General features: G+C 43.8%; 2 protein-coding genes across 5 annotated transcripts; one reads left to right on the top strand and one right to left on the bottom strand.

The window, feature by feature from the left end:
- The first annotated feature begins 443 nt into the window (after nt 1-443).
- Nucleotides 444-5587, top strand: LOC131674622 (RING finger and SPRY domain-containing protein 1-like). Of its 4 annotated transcripts, none has more exons than XM_058953393.1 (11): nt 444-459; nt 1798-2143; nt 2225-2390; nt 2479-2661; nt 2745-2811; nt 2883-3023; nt 3097-3212; nt 3283-3426; nt 3492-3709; nt 3781-4041; nt 4122-5587. In XM_058953393.1, exons 2-11 carry the CDS (start codon nt 1929-1931, stop codon nt 4207-4209), a joined length of 1599 nt encoding a protein of 532 aa, XP_058809376.1. In that variant the 5' UTR covers nt 444-459; nt 1798-1928; the 3' UTR covers nt 4210-5587. The 4 variants fall into 4 exon arrangements, with proteins under 4 accessions (XP_058809376.1, XP_058809374.1, XP_058809377.1 ...); XM_058953391.1 differs by lacking the exon at nt 444-459 and adding an exon at nt 933-1227; XM_058953394.1 differs by lacking the exon at nt 444-459 and adding an exon at nt 1321-1339.
- Nucleotides 5588-10700: 5113 nt separating this feature from the next.
- LOC131674624 (serine/threonine-protein phosphatase 4 regulatory subunit 1-like) lies at nt 10701-21087 on the bottom strand (the record flags this gene model as incomplete). Its single annotated transcript, XM_058953400.1, has 13 exons — nt 10701-11636; nt 11716-11992; nt 12079-12828; nt 12913-13072; nt 13161-13365; nt 13445-13664; nt 13728-13878; nt 13960-14255; nt 14434-14604; nt 15856-15999; nt 16279-16424; nt 20706-20818; nt 20955-21087. Coding segments are annotated over 13 exons (2876 nt in total), but the record flags the coding sequence as incomplete, so codon positions are not given.
- Between the last annotated feature and the right edge of the window lie 399 nt (nt 21088-21486).

Raw genomic sequence — 21486 nt, 5'->3', positions numbered from 1 at the left:
TTTGATTTCCTTAGCAGGTCAATCTTATCTTGACGACGTGTCTCCGATAGCATCGGTCACTTCGTTGCTGTTGTTTATTCCGAAAATCGTGACAGGTGCTTTTATCGTTCGGCTTTTTCAGTCATTCTTTCGCAAGTGTATTAAACGCCTCGATGAACAAATCTGACAGTTGGTAAACATTTTCGTCGTGATTCGGTGTCTAAAAGCGTAACGATATTGCTACTTTTTTTGCATGCAGTGCCGGATTGTCGAAGAGCAATGGAAGCGTGACAACTGACATTCTTAGAAACTGTCCAACAAAGGAAACGTTCCTCGAACTTTTTGAGTTCTTTTGAGAAAGAAAGAGAGTGGCGAAGGGAGGGAGGGGGGGAGGAAGGAAGGTAAAATACAACATAATAAAAAAGTAAAACAGAGAAAGGAATAAAACAAGAGAGGCCTGCTGCTGTTGTACACCGGAAAGTAAGTGGCCGAGTGTTCCGCGCTGGAGCATGAAATTCGCTCTGATTTGTTTTTTATTTCTTCTCGCGTTCGGTGGTAAAAATCTCATCGAAAAATCGCAAATAGCATTTGAGTTTATTCACTCGATGCGTATAGATAACAAAAAAAAAAGAAGAGACGTGCGATTATACTCGTGACTCAACATATTTGCGTTTCAACGAAATAATCCACATCGTACAGTTGTGTAAAACAACAGCTATGATAAGAAGGCGTTTATTCACTCGCTTTTATCTAATTGTCAAAGCGCTGCGTTACTTAAAGTTATTGCCGAAAATTGTGCGTGATTGTTAACTTTGCTGTAGGTGCGCGGAAGAGCGGAGGCGAAAGAAAAAAGAAAGCGTCTCATTCGCGCTTCGCCGCATTTGGCGGACTTTTAAAAACCCGCGCGCTAAACTTGCAATTCCAGGGTTGTGGGCCGAGCCGGCCTAGCTAAGGAAAAGTGGCTAGCGGCGCACTTCAGTTTATGTTCCATTGCTACTGAACTAACCAGTAGCCACGAATGTTATAGACTGAAATGTGCTGCTGGTCACTTTTTTTAGTTCGACCTAGACGTTCCATTTACACAAACATAACCTCGAAAACACCAGACAACTTAACCGATTCGGGATCCCTCTCTCTTTCAGTCGAGAGTGAGTCAATCGTCGTGTCTTGTTGCCGAATTCGTGTTTTCTCTAGATCAACAATGCCGCGTTCGGTCAGTGTTTTTTAACGATAACGAGAGTGAGGCAGGTGAGTTATCCCTTAAGCAAGTTGTGTTTTTAATTTCTTTTCTGGTCTACTATGTATTAGATGAAAATGTCAAGAGTGATGATACACTCGGCTTTGCACAGCTGATTATCAGGTCGCCAGCTCCAAATATATAATGCGTGCCTTCGCAAGTGTCTCGCAATGACGATTAGTACATACTTATTTATTGCACATCACGAGATCGTCGGAGTGTTCTATTTCTCACGAGACGTTAAACGAGCAAGTTTTGGAATATTTATAAGGATCTAAGCGCTCTTTACGGGGCGTGTCTTGTTTACACATCGAATTCTCTTTGACTATTCCGAAAAGTTTGTCCGCGTCTCTGCATGTGAATTATTAATGTAACTGTACGTTCGTGAAACAACCTTTTATTAAAGAGGTTAAGCTAACAATCGAGTTTGTTCAATTGTCAGCCGATAAGCTTGTGATGTAGTTTCAAAATCGTAAAAGTAAAAAAGTTCTAAATACTTGCATTCATCAGATTGATATTAATAATGTTAGTTTGTCAGTGGTTAGTTATAAATCATTCAATCCTGTATCTTTTGTTCTTAGATTTGGTAAAAATGTCGGGGAAGAACAGCAGAAGAAAAATGTACTCCTAGTCCAAATGGATAAGAAAAACCTTAAGCACACTAGTTATATGTAGCAGCAAGCTTCAGTGGATCACTTACAAAATCATTGGGATGGGCAATTGCTTGTGCAAAGATGCCAGCAATGAAGAATCCGAACAAAATGAAACAAATAATAGCACAAGAGCAGTGGGAACCACAATATTGATGGACAACCATGTGGATGTCACAACAAATGAAACTGCTCCCAGCTACAAGTTTCCCACATCTGCCAACATCGATAGGCTAGTTTTAGAGATTCTTGGTGTTATTGGGCTACTTGTTGACAGGTGAGGAGTTGCATAACTTCAGATCATCTGTGTAAACAAAGTATTGAACATTGAATAATAATTTATCTGCAATTTTTTTAGCGAACAAGAACCACCACCAGCCATGTTGAAATTGCACAACATTGCTGATAAGGAAGATGGTTGGATTCAAGTTGTCAGTTCAATGGTCAATGTAATTCCTATGCATGATCCCTTGGGCCCATCTGTTATAACATTAATGTTAGATGACTGTCCACTACCTTCTAAAGTCTGTTTAATCATAGTTTTATAAATAAAAAAATTTAAATTGGTGGTCAAATGTATCATAACTCTAACTCTGTTTCATTAATGTGTAGGACTCAGTGTTAAGGTTATCACAAGTATTTCAATTATCACAGAAAAGCAGTAAAGTACAAACCAGTGCAACACAACAACGTAATATTTGCGTGGTTCTTGGATGTATAGCTGAAAGGTTAGCTGGTCCTAGTAGTATAGCAATCTTATCAGATGATACTCTAGACTATCTTGTGTCAAATCTTGTAAGGATAAAATATATTTTGTATTAGCACTTGATTGAGATTAGTGGAAAGTAAGCTATAAGAAGGACATTTTCTCTTTTCAGAAAGAAGATATTGAACCATATGTTGTATTGTATTCCCTAATAGCATTAGAAAAATTTGCTCAAACAAGTAAGTGAGCAAGTATTAACAAATTAACTCTTTAATTTTAAAAAGACCTATAGAAATATTTATAATTTTAGGTGAGAATAAAGTAACAATTAAGAGGCGACTCTTACTAGAGAAGCAGAATCCTTTGTTGGAATTAGAGAAATGGGTAAATAATATCCATTATGTCCGACGTCAAGTTGGTTTCTGTGCTCAATGGTGTTTAGATAATTTATGTAAGTTCATTATTTTTATTAATACTTCTAATTATGCTTCATAATAATAACTAGTTTTATTATGAAACTTCAGTTTTAATAGAAGGCCGAAAATATTCCCATGATACGGTCGACATGACTGGCATTAATGTGATGTTAAATACAAAGGACGTAAGCGAGTACCTGAAAATTTCTCCCAATGGCTTAGAGGTAAATATTAAGATGATTTGCTTGCACAGATTACTTATATTTCAATTTACAACTTTTTGATTAATTACAGGCGAGATGTGACGCTTGTTCATTTGAAAGTGTTCGATGTACATTTCAAGTAGATGATGGAGTGTGGTATTATGAAACATTAATAATTACTACTGGTGTTATGCAAATTGGATGGGCAACGAAGGATAGCACTTTTCTCAATCACGTGTGTATTCGTGAAACATGTTCCTAGAATGCTTTTTATTCAAGCTCTATTTGAATAATTTTCAGGAAGGATATGGGATTGGAGATGATCAGTTTTCGTTGTCATTCGACGGTTGCAGAAGATTAATATGGCACAATGCACGCAGTGAAAAGGTTTACGCGATGCATGGATGGAAGGCTGGTGATGTTTTAGGTTGCTTGTTAGATTTAAATAAGCTAGAAGTCATTTTTTCTGTGAATGGAGTTGCTTTAAAACCATGTGTTCAGTTATTTAAAAACGCAAGGTAACGTTATTATCAAAAAGAGTTATTACAAATAATTATTTTCTAATTTACTGTAATATTAATCACTACAGATCAGGATTTTTCGCTGCAGCGAGTTTTATGTCGTTCCAGCAATGTCTGTTTAATTTTGGCAATGTTCCTTTTAAATATCCACCAACGGATCGAAGTTATCAAACATTCAATGACCATGCGACTTTAGACCCAGAGGATAAAATTGTGTTACCCAAGCACATATACCTCGATCAGCTTAGGAAACTCAGTGTGAGAGAAGATTCATGTACGTTGTGCTTTGACAAAAAAGCGACAGTTAAGTTACTACCCTGTGAACACAGGTACTTTTATTGTTATATTCTCATAAAATTTAAATATTGTTTTCGTGAATTTGTTCTTATGCTGTTCTTAAACGTTTCAGAGGATTTTGCCAAACATGTTCTAAACAATTGTTAGAGTGTCCCATGTGTAGAGCATCAATTAAAGAAAGATCAGTGGACAATACTTGACGCTCATCAAATGAGACAGCATTTACGACAAGAGTCCAAATGTTTTTGAGGCACAAACTCCTCGACAAACCTTACAAGATAATCACTGATTAATTAATAGATTGTTGATTAATCTATAATACTGGTGCGTTTTGAATTACGGGTCGGATACAGTTAAACAATTTTTTTTACATAGAGATGAAAACTACAGATAGACACGAAATAACGAAAGAGTTTAGAAACTCTTGAAACATTCAAAAATAGTTTCTACCAAATTCATAATCGGGTTAACTTCCAAAAAAACCTATAAAATAATATCAAAATACAGAATAACATCGTATATACTGAATTCTAAATGTGACTGAATAGAAGAAAACCAGCTTCAGAAAGATATATCAAATAACATTTCTATGATAAAATGTAAGAAACATTCCAACTAGTGCAAGAAAAATCTTCAACTTTTAGTTTAGATTCAACATTTTTTACAGTTTCGAGGATTTTAGATGGCTTTTTCTTTTTATTCGATTATTGTTCTTTCAGTTATTTATAGTCAAGCTGATCCGAGCCAAATTTGGAAGGGGAAGTTTGAGATTAGATGGAGCACTTAATGTTTTTTATACATTATTAATTAATCGGGTTTTCTTTGAATCAATTATTTCGTGCATTTTTGAATTTTGAACAAAAACAATGGTTGTCATAGTATTAGCTTTAATTTTAATTGTATAAGCATCAAGTGTTTATAATTATAATCATTTTTTGTAGCTCTTATGCTTGTAACAAAATTCTTAATGTTAATTCTGTAATCATCATTTGGAGCTGTTATAGTAATTCTCATTATGTGATAGTAACTGAATTTTTGCTTTGTTATTTTAAGCATATATTTATATCATTTACTGTTAATACATTAATTTTTCACGAAGAAGCACGAGATACGAAATAAATCGTTTTTTTAGACTCATCATACGATATATTTTTTTTTAACTTAGACTAATAATTCAGCTCTCTATAGAAACAGAATTCATTAGTTTAAACAAAATCAATAATATTTTTTCATCGAACAATTATCAATCGAATATTTTGTGATATTTCTATAAACCACAAGAGAAAACCAAAAAAGATTATATCCTCGAGTTACGATTTAAATTGTCAAATTTTTAGCATAAGTATATAATTAAAAAACCCATCCCATCATTTGTAAAGTAATGTAGTAGTGTATAAAAGAATGCCAAGTCGAAAATCTAATTATTGAATGTATATGAAATTATACTGCAAAACTGTAAATTATATCCATGATTGGATGTAAAGAGTTCTAATATTTTAATACATGTCTACTTTCATTATGGAACTCCTTGCTTTCCTATATTCATTTTACTCCTGTAGTGTTTTATAATACCTTTACTTTTATAATTGTAAGTTACATTAATATTTATAAAGTAATCATTATTTTCTGTTCTTTAGAGTCGTGTAAAATCAGTAATGTAAAATTATAAGTTCTAACTTAATAAAATATAACAAGTATAGAAAAAGTTATATTAAATAGTTTCTACAAATTACGAGATTGCAGCGCAATTTCATTTTCATTTTATTGAACAGTGAATTCGATTGTCGTTTTCCGCCACTATAGCAATGTTTTGAATAACCATGCTACATTTCTATTTGAAAGTAACAAAGAAAAAAGTCTAATCGCTTATGAAATGTACTCGAAGAAAGCAAATCCAATTATCGAGCAAAAAATTGTACGCGCATTGCAAATGACATTGCTGAAGCATACGGCATTTAATTGAGCGACAACGTCAGGTCGCCAATCGCAACCTCAAAAGCCAAGCGCAGTCGATTGTTCCAATGCCGTGGCTTCCCGTGGACTCTGTATTATGCAGCTGCGGCTGCTCGCAATCGCCTGGTTGATGACGATCGCCATCGAAGCCGCTGATCTCGTGGGGAGGAATCGACGTACCATCGGAGCATTGTTTGCCGATAACGCCAAACAAGAGGATTTCGACTTGTTTGGCAACTGGAGGCACCTTCCGGCTAGCACCACAGAGGCGGACGCTCGTGGTATCACTTTGCCCTGCTTCCAATTTCGATTTCCGCAACGCGCGTTCGCGATCGTTCCAGCTACGAGCGATTGTGCTCCGGGCGCAAAGTTGCGCGAGAGGTCGTCCCTCGAGAAGCCGTCTGGCCCGGAGCCGCTCGAGGAGCCCGACTACGCCGTCGATCCGGAATCTCTGGAGCCCCACGTGCGCGTGAAGAGGCGCGCGAAGAGGCGCGACGCGAGCGTCCGCCGCTCCGTCGGCAATCCGCCTTCGTACGTTGTAAGCTACGCTCGGCAGACGAGGAGTTCGACCGTCGTCGGCGAAACCACGGCGATGCTGTTTTACTCACGCGCCCGCAGCACCGCGTGCCGCGCCGGACTTACGAGACATTCTCGTCCGAAGAGATGAATCCGGCGGACGAGAGCGAGGCCGAGTACGGGGGCAGCCTCGACGACGACGTCGACGTCCCCGGCACCTTCCTCGACGACCAGATGACGCTCAAGCGCAACAGCTTGGAGGACGTTTATCCGGAGCTGGGGGCGAGGATCGAAGGTCCCGCGAGGCGCGATCGCCGGTGTTCGCTCGACGGCTCGCCCGTTGGCACGCGCTTGGGCCAAACAAGTCCGCCGCGATTCCTCGGGACTGGCGCTGATTCACGCGACGCAGCGAGACTGAAAAGGGACAACGGCTGCGACTACGAGGAAGGCGAGGAGTACTACTACGAAGACGAGGAACAGGCGTCCAATCGAGTGGATCCCAGAGACAGCGCGCCGCTGTACGTTCGTCCGATTTCCCGCTAGCCACGGCTGATTTATCGTTTCTCTTGCGAGCACTCGCAAACGGACTACTGTAGCTCGCAGTCGGTCGAGTAGCGCTTGCTCTTCCGACATTATACGAAAAAGCCAATGTATGTTGCAGAAGTGCGGCGAAACAGTCAGCCGAGCAGTTCCAGTCCGGTCGAGAAGACCGTGAACATTTTCGCGGCGATGCAGCATACGTGAACGGCAGACCTGCAGCGATTTCCGCGAATGAAAGGCTCGGCGATGGCGAGACGAAAGCCGGCAAAGCAAAGCCGAAAGGTAAAGCTCCAAGCCCGAAAAAGCCCGGTAGTAGTAAATCGACCGCGAAGCCGCGCATGCCGAAGCCAACTGCGGGGAGAAAGGCAACGCCAGTGCCGAGACCGAAACCGAAGCCCAGCGATAAGAAATCGAAAAGCAGCGCTGCGAGCCTCGTGGGCAACGACGGCCAGCGGCCGAGCCGGGACAAGCCAGCCGAGCGTTGCGGCAAGACGACGGCAGCGAGAAGCGACAAGAGCGTCAATGCCATTGTCATCAAGGCGGTGCCGAAGAGCGCGCGCTCGCAAGAGTTGCGCGCGGGAGCGGAGCGGAGCAGAGCTGCGGCGACGGGTAGCGCCGGAACGGCAGCGGGCGAGACGAAGGATCTGCTGGCGAGCTTGATCGTCAAGGTGAATCCATTGGCGTCCGTGGCTTAGCGCGCGACTGACTCTCCGCGTCGTCGTTTGCGACTAGGTCGACGACCTGCGCAGCCTCGTCGCCGAGATGAGGAGCGGTGGATCTCGCGAACGGACCGGCCGCGAGGCTCGCGCATTCTGAACGGAAGCATCGATTGGCAGCCGACCGCGCCGGCCGCGACAGACTCGTAGTCGGCGCTGCGCTTCGGCAAGGAATCTGCAACGTGTCGTAACGTCGAGTACCCACTCGTTACTGCCCTGGCACCTTCTGATACGCTGTTTATTTGTAACATTTATTTTTAGGATGAACCTTTTGTAGCAAATGTATTTTTAGGGATGTTTGCATGGCTACGCTTCGGTCAATTATCGAACGCTTTGATTATTGCGGAAGTAGTCTCGTAGTATTTAGCCCTGGCCAACCTTGGTCCAACTTGAGTCGTAATAAAAAGAAATCCATCGAAAATCGAGCATGTGGCACAGAAGTTCATCTTCCAACTTTATCGCTTGAAATCCGCTTTCACAGCTGACAATGTCAATGAACAATTTATCTCTCGGTATATATTTTAATAGTGTCTCGTCTGGCTGATCGTGCGCGATAATAATAACTGTGAGTGTAGTTGAGGAAACTCAGGAAAAATACTATTTCGGCACTCACTTTTCAAAGGTAGTGAAAATCGAAAGAAGGAAAATATGCTCGATAAAAGATATGGATGAAAGCTTAAGCTCGACTGAACCAGTTTTATTATTCGAACTTTTCTCTTTATATTAATATTTTTAATGTGGAAAATGTAACAACGTAACGTATAATTTTAAAACTAATGTCAATATAAATCATCATTATGCCGAGCGACCTTTTTTTTACAATAAATTAGGCTCACAAAACTGAGGCTGACTTCTGCATTAATTTGCGGCAATCGTGGAAAGTAATACGGCGTGGCTCCACAAACATTGCGATTGCGAGCTTCTCATAGACACTAGCCAGGCGGACTCGAAGTTACAAGGAATTGTTCGACTCGTTCAGTTTCTACGAAAACACGGTTTACATTCCAAAATTATGAGCCAATAAAGCTAGCGATCACGGTTAATAAAAGAACAATTTCATACCAGTCTAGTTCCTCGTCTGAACTGTATTGCAAATTGAACAAAGTCCTGAACTAAGTGAACGAAAGTACAATAAGCTAATACCGTATGTTTTAGATGGGGATAAACATCACTACTCTTAGATTGTTGAAGCGCACGGTATCGTCTTATTGCCTTTTCATTCATTGTAATGTCAAAGCAACAAGTTGAGTTAAGCACGTGCACGTGAAACAACTCCAAAGATCATTATGCAATTTATTTAGGGTCTGTCATCGATAACTTTATAGACAAAAAGTTTCAAGGAAATCCTTCATTCGCGATCCGACGAGCTGCAAACCGATATAAACCTGTTTGCTGACATGCTGGCGCGTTCACTCAATGTTGTACGAGATATCGTTGCCGAGGATTACGTTTGCAAATTCGATGGCAAGAAATTCCCTTCAGTCCACGTCGCGTGTCCGCATTATTGCCTGACCGCATGGAATCAATTTATTTCGTTTTCGGGATAATCAATTTGCAACAATTTTACATCGCGTGATCTTATCAATTGGACTGTTGACTCACACCAGCAACTCCTCAAGCATTTCTTCTCGTCAGATTTCGGGTTGGCGTGCTTCGCGGCTTCCATCTGCGCTGCTTTCTTGAAAATGGGCTTGGTTATTTCTGTGCACTCGCTCCTACAATCCAATTTGTGACCGATAACCGGACGTCCAATCGATTCTTCGTCTGATTCATTTGGGAAAAAATTGTTCGGGTTACTTTTCAAACAGGATCAGTTTTCGAATGAGTGATTTAGTCTGATTACTTTGACATTTTTCCACGCAACGTAACCATTCTGAAATGGGACCGCAATCTTTCGACAAATCTAAAAGATTATCAAGTTGTGATCACATTTTCGTACAATTTATTAAGCACAAGCTGGATTAAATAATAAGTACCTATCCCGTAAACTAATGATAAAGAGAGTAAAATAAGTGTAAATGCAATCCAATATTTGAATAGCATTTTTCTAATTATGAAAAAGCTACAAAAAATGATAATTGCAAGTCAATTTGCTGAGTTCACAGATCTGTTAATTAAGTCCAGGTTTAAATTATATATATTTTAATTATTATGAAATAATTAATACTCTCCTTTCTACAAATAAAATATTTCCTAAAAAAATGTTTTAAATATTATAAATATCAGACTTGCCGGCGAGAAAGGAAATTATACTACAATTATTATTACCGTGTGTACGTTTTCCCTATTGATAATATGTGAAGTTTGTAACAATTACTTCCTAATACGTGTTTCAATTATTTTGATTAAAATTGATAAGTTCAATTTGGATTAAACTAGTGCTCATCTTATCATAACATGAAACAATACAAATATTAATAAGATAACATTATTTTTCATATCGATGATATTTTTAATAGTTGTTGTATCATTATGATAAAATTAATATTTATCACAGGAAATAAAAGGAAGGAATAAGTAATAAACTAGACTGCATCTAACAAATTGCATCGACTTTTATTTATTTTTTCTTATTTTAGCAAGCGCGTCATTTACAATTCAACTGTGTCACTCATATTGTCCCTTTCAGTAAATTCACATGTTCAAGCTCACAGTTTATAAAAATTGTAATTTACTATGCAAATTTTTGGAGAAGATCTTTCAACATATCAAAATATTTAGTGGTGAATTCAAACTTATTAAGCACCAGTACTAATTAGATATTTGGCAATAATTTTAAGTTTGTTTACAAAAAATTTTAAAAGTTCATTAACTATTAGCTTATGGGCACTTAATCTAGCTAGCAAACAATTTGCAATTGTGATTTAAAGAATGTAGTCGATAATTATATTTTAATGTTAAATTGAAATACATTGACGAGTTATAATAATACTTATTGACAGCAGTTTATAGTAAAAGACTTTGAATATACTTCAAATGTTTAAATTTTATTCAGATAGACAGCTGCAATTCATATCAAAATATTACGGCATATATTGACAATGATTAAAAAATAGGCTACAAAAAAATGCTCTAAAAATGCAGTCTTATTTTCAAGTACGACTTTAAATGGATTTAAGATCACTAAGAAACTTCTTTTTATTTTCCATTATAGTATTATTTAATGAGTGCAAAATTAAAAATATGTTTGGCTACAAATCTATGTTCGCGAATATTAACAAATCGCTCAACACATTTCACGTAGAAAATGTACAGTTTTCAATAAAAAAAATTCTTTAACATCACTCGATCTGTCATTACAGTTTATTGAAGAAAAATCACAACTGCTCAATCGCAATACAAGCATTCACTCATACAGATATATCATCCAGTAAACTTTAACTGTATCTTTCATCACGCGCTTTATTAAAACTTTTACTTTTCATTTATTTACTTTTATCTTTTCTTAAACTTGATGTACCTTTCATACTATGCTCATTGGTTGTAAAAGCATCCACAAGTCAAATTTCATAATTATTTTATCACAAGGTCACAGTATAATATTCAAGGCGAATTCGACAAGTTGCTCTAAACCAAACGAGTGTTTGAACATTCCGTATGAATAAATTCCCTCATAATAAAAATGAATTGATTTTATCTGGCGCTTGATTCTACTTGGCTTCTGTAAAAATTAAGTGAAGAAACATAGCGCAGTTTAAAAGAAAGGAAACAATCACGTTGTGACATTGAATACTCTACGTCGACTCTTCTCCAGTGATCATGATTCTATCGGTAAATATTGCAGTAGAGTTATCAGTCTTTCAATTCGTTTGCGAATTCTCGCACATCCCGGTCACTGTCCGACTGCATCATTTTCAACGTTTGATATATTTGACTTCTAAGCTCTGGATCATAACAATACGCTACAGAATAAATAGATGAACGTCAATGCTTAATATGTCTATTCTGAAAAATTCCATTTTAATTATTAAAAATACTCACGATAATAATCTCGAACAAGTGTCCTGGCAACGACGAGCCTAACAGTTGGCACCTTGTCGTTAGTAAGCTCCAGTAAATACGGCAGTAATTCTTCAGCGAACACTTTATCCTCGACACTCCCTTTGACCATGACCGTCGAGCAAATGAGAGGGTAAGTTTGTCTAATTGACCATCTTTCCGCGGCATGAGCCATCAGTAGGTCCCTTATTTCACGAATCATCGCTAACGACAGTGAGTCGTCACTGTACGTATCAAGATATGCTAACGTCTGGGAGATCTGCAAAGAAACGTAAAGCTATTATAATACATTGTTCGATCATAAGAAGAAAATTACAACAATCAATGATCGAAATGACTACTAACCACATTGATAGCTTCAATTCTTACGGCGGCAACTCTGTCTTGAATGAGTTGTAACAATAAAGGCGAGATGTATTCTGCAACGTCGGTGTGTTTGTAAAGATTGTAATGTATTATTTTTGACAGCTGATGCACCAACTCTTCTTTCAGCCTCCAGTTCCACTTGCTGTCGGTGATCAAGAAGTCGTTAAGTTTTGGCAGGTACTGCGTGCGATCTTGAGGGCTCAAAACTTTTAAGAACTTAGAGAAGTGTTTTAACGCTCCTATCCTAACTTCATCGAGATCTTTGATAAATCCATTGTATATCGGCACGAGATCTCTGGCAGCGTAATCTTTTTCGATGATAATTGCGATCTCGTGGATACTCGAAGCCAAAGTACTTCGCACCTTCCACGGCACGGCCGAAGCTAATCTCCAGTAGGCATCTTTCAGACGGTGCCAGTTCTCTTTGCCTAAAGTGAGGACTATGGCGGGGAAACTGTAGGCACAGTGGTAGTCCATGTCCGTTCCGAGATCACCGTCTACATCCGGCTTCAGTTCAGACATCGATACGAAGTAATCTACCAAAATGCGCGGTACAATCTCGCCTTCTTCTTCATCGTCTTCAAAATCATTTAGGACGATGGTCGAGTTACTCTGTTCGAAGGATTTGTCGAGATTCTCCGATGACTTATGCGAATACAGTTTTAATCTTTCGGATATCTTGGAATATATTGATATCGTAGTCTTCGATTGCTCGTTGTCCAAAGAATCCTGTCAATAAAAATAACAACTGTTAAAAGGAGTCAAACATTTTAAGATATTTTATTTTCGAATTGAAATAAAGGACACTTTTACCTCTTCTTCTTTTTCTTCATACAATTCTGTCTCGTCCTCTGTTTTAAGTCCGGCACTGTAAAATGTGTGGGTTTCAAAATACCTTTGCCTACCTACATAGATAGGATCATAATCTCTAAGTTTTCTTGTTCTAGTACGTTTTTTTCCACAATCTATCGAACTGAAGAGGGACAAAAAAAAACAGATAATAATTTAATTCTTCAATAATGATGAGCTTTGAAAAGTTTTAATGGATTGTCAAACTCTACCTGCTCTCGTTACATAATTTCTGAGGCAGTTCTTCGCTAATTTGTGACTCTATAGTATTGTCATTATCATCATTGTTGATTTCTTGCCTGTTATCATAAATTTTATTATTTTCATTGCTACTTTCTGTTTCCGACTCTTTATTCTCAATATTTTTATTACTATCTTCATACTCTTTAATTTTTTCAATGTTGGCATTTTCATTAACTAAGCAAAACGTGAAAATAAGTAATCTGATACGAATGTTTGTAAATTGATCAATTTAATTTGAAAAAAGATTTCTTACTTGAGACTTCATTTGATTTTTCGTTATCATCTAGCGGTAGATCATTGTCGTTAATAATTGATTTAACTAATTCTGGATCCAAAGGCATGTCGGGTGGATTGTAGTAATATTGAAAAAGATTGAAATTTTCACATTCATCGGTGTTGGCATTTTTACAATCGGTTATGAGTTTCGATTGATCGCTAAGGTTTTGATTGTTGTCATTATAATCATCATTCATCTGAAGTAAACGATGCAACCATAAATTAAAAATAAAGATATCATAAGGAAACGAGTTAATTACCATTTGCCTCCTCAATAATTTTCCAAGTGCCAATTTCTTCCCGTTCAATTTATATGAAACTTTGTCTTGTGGTTTGGTTTGCTTGCAGTAAAATGAATTGACATCGGCCAGATTCTCTATAAGTATATCGCTAACTTTGGCAACGGGAACTCTGTAAGCAAATAACAAATATGTGAATTTCTCAAACATTTAGATAAATAAGTGTAAGTCTTGTTGCAATATGATTACTAACACATTGAACCTCGGCACGCCGCCTTTGTACTCGTGAATGAGTATGAGTTCGCCCTTTTGGTCGCAGATGATCTCATAAAACTGCTTGGCGAAAGTGGAGATGAAAGGCCCGAGGATTTCGTAAGCAGATCGGCGCACCCAGCGCGACTCGTCGCGCAAATGTCGCACCAACAGTTTCGACAACAGTCGTCGACGGATTGACACTGGAACGCAACGCGCTACGGATATCATCACGTCCACTGAAGTTTTGCGCACACCCCAGATGCTGTCTAAGCATAGATCCGCGTACGTCGACAGCTGAAAAAATACGAACTCTCGATTTCGATGCTTTTCTTGTTAACGTGTTCGCGTGTGCCTTCTTTTTTTTTTTTTTTTCTTTTAGATATTTATGACGGGAGCACGCGAACAAAAAGACATTTACGTTTCCATGCGATAATCGAGGAACAAAGAAGCATGCTCAGAAGAACACACTTACCAATTTGCTCTGAACGGTCTCTTTCGACATGATCGTACAAAACTCGCCCATGATGGAAGCGCAGACCCTCCTGACATAGAAACCCTCGCTTTTACATAGCTCGAGGAATCGATCGAGAAAGAATCTCTCGGTAAGTTTGTCTCCTATGTACAGACTTACTTGCGTCATGAGCTGCGAATCAAACGAGAGAAGAAAAAACATGAAGATAAAAGTAGTAATAGCGATCAACTGGAAGACGTAATTTTCAATTGAATTTACATTATTTGCGCGTTACGGATCTGACAAATGACTGAAATTCTTCATGGCCGTGAGTCGGCAGACTGGTGCGCATATCAAAGCTGGCTGTGATATGAGTCTATCGTCACCACATCACAGTCACTCTGACGGGCGCGACAGCCGCGAGTATAGTTTGAGACTATACAAGACTATAGAAGAGGAAAACAAAAACATTGTAACGCATTGTTATTGGCGGCGACTATCGGTTGGGCGTTGAAAGCTCAACGAATGTCACGACAACGTAAACACGCCAAGCGATAGTCACTTTTTCGAAAATGTCGCGCGCTCACGCGGCACGGCACACTCGGAAAATCTTCCGACGAGTGGTCGTTGCGCAAAAACCGATCGTCCAAGTCCATGCGTGTCGAGCGACGGAGCAGGCGCGTCATCGCTTACAAAGCTGGCTGTGATATGATCCATAGAAAGCGGCATACGGCACAGCCACTTTGCAAGCGACGCGATCCCAACAGTTGTCCAGCCGAGGCGAAGTCCCACGCTGTTCATCAGCAGCGACCCGAGTCGTTTTAAATGGCTGTGATATGAGAATCGAACGGCAACATGTCACAACCATTTTTACGATCGGATCGAGCCTTCAACCGGGCAGCAGAGCACGCAAACGGCCCGAGCACACTTGAAGTTAATTTACGGGCCAAGCTCATCAAAATGGCTGTGATATGGGGCTAGCAGGTTAACATTCCACAACCACTTTGATGTATCGAACCGCAAAATAGACGAGTGGTGCTTGTGCGTGTATATGGGGTGTGGGTGTGTTTCCTGCTCTTCTCACTTTCTCTCGCTCGTCGGCGACGGTTAAAGCACAATTTTGCTCATCAAAGCTGGCTGTGATAGTCGAAACTCTATGACAAACCAGCTTTGATGGTAAAAGCATGCCCCCTCCTTGGCACCGTGGGAAGCTCCAGGCAGTCCTCGAGACATTATCATTAACATCGGACTAGGCTACGTTGGCGAGTTGCACCAACGAGGGCCGCATGAAAGACAAGGTAGTGAGACGCGAGAACCGCGTAACATCTCACTACCCATGTCTTTCACGCTGCGTCTCGGTCTCAAGAGCGTCCTTACTGCGAAATACACCCAAGATGCAATGCGATGAGCGATCGAGCGTAGCCAATCAAAGGTCAAACTTACAGTGAGGGCGAGTGCCTGTAACTCGGGTCTGATGTCGCGCGACAAATCCACCACGAAACTGCAGACGTCCTGCTGGATTTGCCGATCGTTGAGCAGGTGCTGCTCGAGCAGCATGTTGAGCGCCGTCTGCGCATCCTTGCGCACCTGCACGCCGCAACAATCAATGCCCTTTTTTAATCATATTCCGCCGCTTGGCTTCGCTAACGCGGATAGAGAACGTGCCCGCGCGACCATAACGATCTCTGCTTGTTTCTCGCTGTGTTCGTTATTTCGGCGGGCAACCGAAAATCAAACTCGCGCTAAGATTGAAATCCGTCAAGAGTTGCCCAAAAGCATGTATAACTCGTGAGGATCCGTTGTCGTAATATCCGATTGTTCGTAGCGCGGAAAACCGAGTGAACAAGCTCGAAAAGGCTGCCTTACCTGGTTGTCAATGTCGGAGATGAAGGTGAGCACGAGGTGGAGTATCCGATCGACGACATTCTCGCTGGGTATGAGGTTCGACTGCTCCTGGCAGAGCAGCGCCACGTGCGGCAGACACTCGACCAGCGACGACCTCACGCTGCTCTCTGCAACACGACCATGCGCCCCAGTTGAGTACGCGGCTCGGCGTGCGGGCAGCGAGAACGCCTAGGTGAGACTGGCGCTCCGTCGGCTTTTCCTTCGCGCGGGAAGCCTCGCCGGCCTCCCACTCCCCAATTTTTTCCGAGGAAACAGACCCCCCTACCCCCACCACTGCTGCGTCACCGCTCCGCTGCGCCTTTCCGACGGTTAGGACCGCGCTTTTCCAACTGCTCTGCCCTGATGTAACTACCGTTTTATTTTCGTAGCGACAGAGGGTCCGACTTTTCTCTTCTAGTTTCGCCGGGGAAACATCAAATCATTGGCCAGGGGAATCGTCAGTGCTTTTGTTTCTTCTGGGGATTTCAGAGGGGGAGGCCGGAAGTAGACAGTTTTTCATTGTAACGAGGTATCTTCGGGCTTGGTGGCCGATCGACCGAGAAGCGTCACGTGCTACTGAAAATGCCCTCAAAGGATTCGAGAGCGAGTCGACGGTAGCGAATCTAAATACACGCGAGCATCTCGGCAACTAACGCACGTCGAGAGTCGCGGCTCCGAAGAGGCGAGACAGCCCGAAGGAGAAGGGAAAGGTGCACGTAGCCAGCTGCTCTTCCTCGCTCCCTCCCTTTCCCGGCCGCTCGGAAAGGCGCAACAACGTGCGCCCCGCGCTTTTCCCTCGAAAACGAGCGCGCCGCCGGGACACAGCGGGCAAGGAGGCCGCCCGATCCCGAGCGTCGCGGATCGAGAGCGCCAGCCGCCGCAGACTGCAAGGCCACGGACACATCGGCGTGAGCTTCGCTCACGGGAGTCGAAAAGAAGCGATCGACCAAGCAAGGCATGAGCAACGTCGAACGGAAGTCACCCCTGGCTGACTCCAAAAATATACACTGTATGCAGCCGGTCGCCGCGCCCCCCCCCCTTCCCCCCGATAATACAACTCCAGCGCGGCGTATGGAAATAGAGCGCTAGCTCGCCTTCGCCGCTCGGCGTTCCTTTTTCCTCCTTCCCCCTTTTCCTTTTTGTCGAGCGAGCCGAACGTCCGATTGCCAGACGCGAGAAGTCGAAGATTCGCGCGCGTCGCCGGCGGGGCAGCAGCCGATTCACTCGTTTTTTCTTTTCATTTGCGCGGGCACCATTTAGGCGACCGCTCTCACGGACGGCTCCGAGGCGGGTGAGCGCGAACGATCGAGTCCAGCAATAACTCGCGCGCGACTACTCCGCTGACACCTACGAGGCAGCGCCAACGTCCAACGAGCGCGAGCAGCGCTGCGTCGCGGGCAATCATCTTCCTCGGCCAGTCCCCTTGTCGGCGACAGGCCACGCGAAAGGATGAGCAGCTCGCGAGCTTTTCTCTCAGCCCACGCGGTCGCGACCTCTAAAAATACGCGTACGATACTTTTCAGAGGCGTCCGCCATTCTTCGCTCTCGGCGACGATGGAAGCTCGCCTCGCTCCGTTATTTTCGGGAGTTGGTCTTTCTTTTCCCCCGGTTCGCCATGTCGGATCGATGTCGCGCGGTGACACGCCGAATTTGGCGGGTTCGCATCGGGCTTCCCCCGCGAACACCGGCGAGGTTCGAGCACTCGTACGAGTAGCATCTCCAGCCGTCAAAATGGCTTCTGAAATATCTGACGCTTCACGCACACCAATCGTTTCTCGATAATCGAATAGAGAGGAAAATAACAACTGCGTTGCCCGTGTACTTCCATAAAAGGCACTCCCGAGCTGGTCGAAAAATGTTAAAATTAGCATCCTCCTCGCTCTCTGAAAAAAGAAAAGCCAACGGGCGCGCGGAAGAAGACGCGCGGCGGCACGCGACGTGACGAGCCGTTGGGGGTCTCTCTCTCTCTCTCTCTCTCTCTCTCTCTCTCTCTCTCTCTCTCTCTCTCTCTCTCTCTCTCTCTCTCTCTCTCTCTCTCTCTCTCTCTCTCTCTCTCTCTCTCTCTCTCTCTTTCTCTCGTTTGAGGTATTCGGGCGGAGTGTAAGGAGGCGCGTTTAAATATACATTGCAGGCGAGGCAAGTCAATGTCGCGGAGCGCGTGGGCACGACGCACGCTATATATACACTCGCGCGCGCGCGGATAAGCGTGACATCGTTGTTCGTCCGTAGGATCGACGCGCTGGCAATGGACTTACCGAGACGTCGCGCCGACGGCGCACACCCGCGGCCGAACGAATCGCTTGGTAATCGTGCAGCCCCCCGCCCCTCCCCCTTCTTCCCCGGAACGATGCAGCTCGAAAAATCGATGCGAGAGTTCGAAGACCCTCTCGCGAAGTTCGTGGCGGCTGGCTGGCGGGCGGGCGAAGTCGAAGCGCGCCGGCCGTGGCGTTTTCGAAAAAGAAGGAGGCGACGGGCGCGAGGAGCGAAGAAACGAACGCACATTAGGTGAATCAGCACGTGCGGCGCCGGTTTAATCGCACCTCGGCACGAAAACTTCCCCCGAGTCGCGGGGCCAGCGTGTAGTTTTGCGCGCAGCCATTTTTCTTCGGACCGCCCCTTTTCGACTTCCTCCCTCCTCTCCCCACCTTCTCCCTCCGTCACTCGTGCTCGCTCTCTCTCTCTCTCTCTCTCTCTCTCTTACGCGCGCGACGTGCACACAAGGTGCAACAACCCTTTCACCCGTGTGCTCGACATTGCACCCGCCTCATTATCGCGCTTGCTGCGCCGACTCGAGCCGCCAGATACCCTGCGCGCTCACTCGCGGACTTGGCCCTGTACCCCTGTGCTTTTGTATCCTGGTGGTTTGATGCTTAATCATACTCCTTGTCTTTTTCCAAATTTTTTATTTAGTTCTGTTTTTTTTTTCTATTTTCGGAATGGCTCGATCGGTCGGGATTTTTATTCCCGATTAGCAATGTGAAAGAGAGACACGACTCCGAGGAAAGGCGAAATGGCGGCAAACGAAGTAGCATCATTCTGGGGAACTCGACTTTCACAATTCTCATGTTGGCGCGTAATAGAAAAATGCATTCGAATTACGCCCGTCGACGTTCAGACTATTTTCGTCAAAGTCAAACGAGTATTCCTCGTAAAAGAAAAAAGAGAAAATAGGAAAAAAAAAAGGATTTTTGTCCAACTTGAGAAAAAAAGTCATGGTTGAGAGAGCCAACCAGCACGAAAATCGAAGCTTCGAAAGTATCATCCTTGGCTCGGAAAAGAAGAAGAAAAAACGGAGCGGGACGCTGCAGCAAAACAGCAGCCTCGTAGACTAACGAGCGTTGCCGTTGCCGCGCGCGCCGGGTACTTCCTGTGCACGTGGTGCGCCGGAAGTGCACTACTAGCCCCTTCTTTCGCCCGCATCTTTCTCTCTCTCGGTCGGAAAAAATGAAGCCTACTATGCGCTACGCCGCTGCTATTTTTACGAGGAGGAAAGTAGGGGTCAATGAGCTTTCGGCTCCCTTGTTCCCCGTCACGTTGCTTGAAAATCGACGCCATGGGTGAATTATTTACGTCAGAATGTGGCCCTGTTGCTCGTATAAGCAGCGAGTTATTGCCCGAAATTTGCAAACACCCACAAGCTGTGATTGACGAGCGCGAGGCCTCGCGGGAAAAGAAAAGAGAAAAAGAAAGAAAAAAAAGAGCAGGCAAGCGCCATTTTGTCGGGTAGCGCACAAAGACATTAAAAAAAGACGGAAGAGCCAAGTCCAATCCGCGTTCTAATAAAAGAAGAGGAGAAGCCGCGCACGTGATCCATAGCTGATCAGCGATAATCTTACCAAGTTTCCCTCTCGCTCTCTCTCCTTCTGCTGAAATAGTATTGGCGCGTTATCAAATTGGGAAAGCATGTATAAATACTCCCGGCCAGCGCTGTGGGTTGATAAGGCGATTGAAAAAGGCAGGCCAATAATTAGCTCGCGCGAGGAGCGGAAAAAGAAGTGCGCGGGCGGGCGGGTGGGGGTATTCTTCAAACGGCAATCCAAGCAGGCAGATAAATTCGTCAGACGGGCAATCGCAGATTGACGGAACGCGTCATGGAAAGTAACCTCGTGCGCGCTAGTCGAAAAATCTCGGACCGATGGGCGTCGATAACGCAGAGAGCGAGGAGATGCGAGACGCGCATTAGAATCGATGCGCGCGCGATTCCCCAGACTGCCGGTCCGCTGCAACGTCTCACGCTCTCTCGGCCGCGATCGTCTATTATTTTTTTTTTTTTCTTTTTTTTTTCGAAGACGGCTTATCGTGCGTGACTGCGCTACTGTGCGCCGCACACTCTGTGCGCGAGCGGCCGATAAGACCGTCGCCTCCGTGCGTGCTCGCAAGGCAAGTTCGTCTGGGTTACGGCCACTCACCAGTGTCGTACTTGATCTGGTCGATCGGCTCGAACACCTCGTCGACGTTGATCCTCTGCTGCGACTTGACCGCGTTCTGGAAGATGTTAATCAGCAACTTGCCCACCAGCGACCTGTCGAGCAAACAACGTGACACGATTAACGACAGAAGAAATGGAGGAAAAAGCTTACCGCCGCCGCGCGCGCGCTCGTGCCGATCAAATTATGAACGACCACGCGAGCGCGCGCAGCCGCGCCACGGCGTCCTACCTCGTAAAAAACTTTACAGCCGCGCGAACCAGCGCGAAATCTCTTCTCGCGTCGATGTAACGACGAGGTAAATTCCAATGAAACGAGCAGGAGAGAGAGAGAGAGAGAGAGAGGGAACGCGCGAACGAAAGAACTACGCGATTTTCCGAAAGAAGTAGCGGAGGGAAAAAAAAAACTTGGAGCGCGCGCACACGCGCGCACACCTGCGCGCGCACACACACGACCTCACATTCCAGGTCGCGTCGAGACGGCACTGCTCTCACTCCCCTCGCGCTTCCTCCCCCTCCGCGCCGAGAGAAACTCTACCGCCGAGTGGCCAATGCCGGCGCCGAGGCGCGATCCCCACCGGCGCGCCTGACCACGCCCAGCGCACCCGCGCAAACATGGCCGCGCGCGCGCGCGCGAGAGAGAGACACACAGACGACGCGCGGAGGATGCGTGCGCGCGCGCGCGCTCGCCAACACCGCGCCGCGCTTTTCAGCCCCTGCCTGCTGCCTGCCTGCCTGCCTGCCTGCCTGCCTGCCTGCCTGCC

The sequence above is a fragment of the Phymastichus coffea genome, unplaced genomic scaffold (genome assembly GCF_024137745.1).
Source record: "Phymastichus coffea isolate CEN01 unplaced genomic scaffold, Cenicafe_Pcof_1.1 PCOF00268, whole genome shotgun sequence".
Taxonomy (NCBI): domain Eukaryota; kingdom Metazoa; phylum Arthropoda; class Insecta; order Hymenoptera; family Eulophidae; genus Phymastichus; species Phymastichus coffea.
Note: the sequence above shows the minus strand (reverse complement) of the source record. Positions and strands in the feature narration are given on the sequence as shown.

What these genes read in the sequence shown, in the direction of transcription:
- LOC131674622 (XM_058953393.1), top strand. Translation starts at nt 1,929, where the DNA reads ATGGGCAATTGCTTGTGCAAAGATGCCAGCAATGAAGAATCCGAACAA. An exon ending in AGAAAAATTTGCTCAAACAA is followed by an intron (nt 2,812 to 2,882) that starts GTAAGTGAGCAA and finishes TTATAATTTTAG; the next exon opens with GTGAGAATAAAGTAACAATT. An exon ending in ATAGCACTTTTCTCAATCAC is followed by an intron (nt 3,427 to 3,491) that starts GTGTGTATTCGT and finishes AATAATTTTCAG; the next exon opens with GAAGGATATGGGATTGGAGA.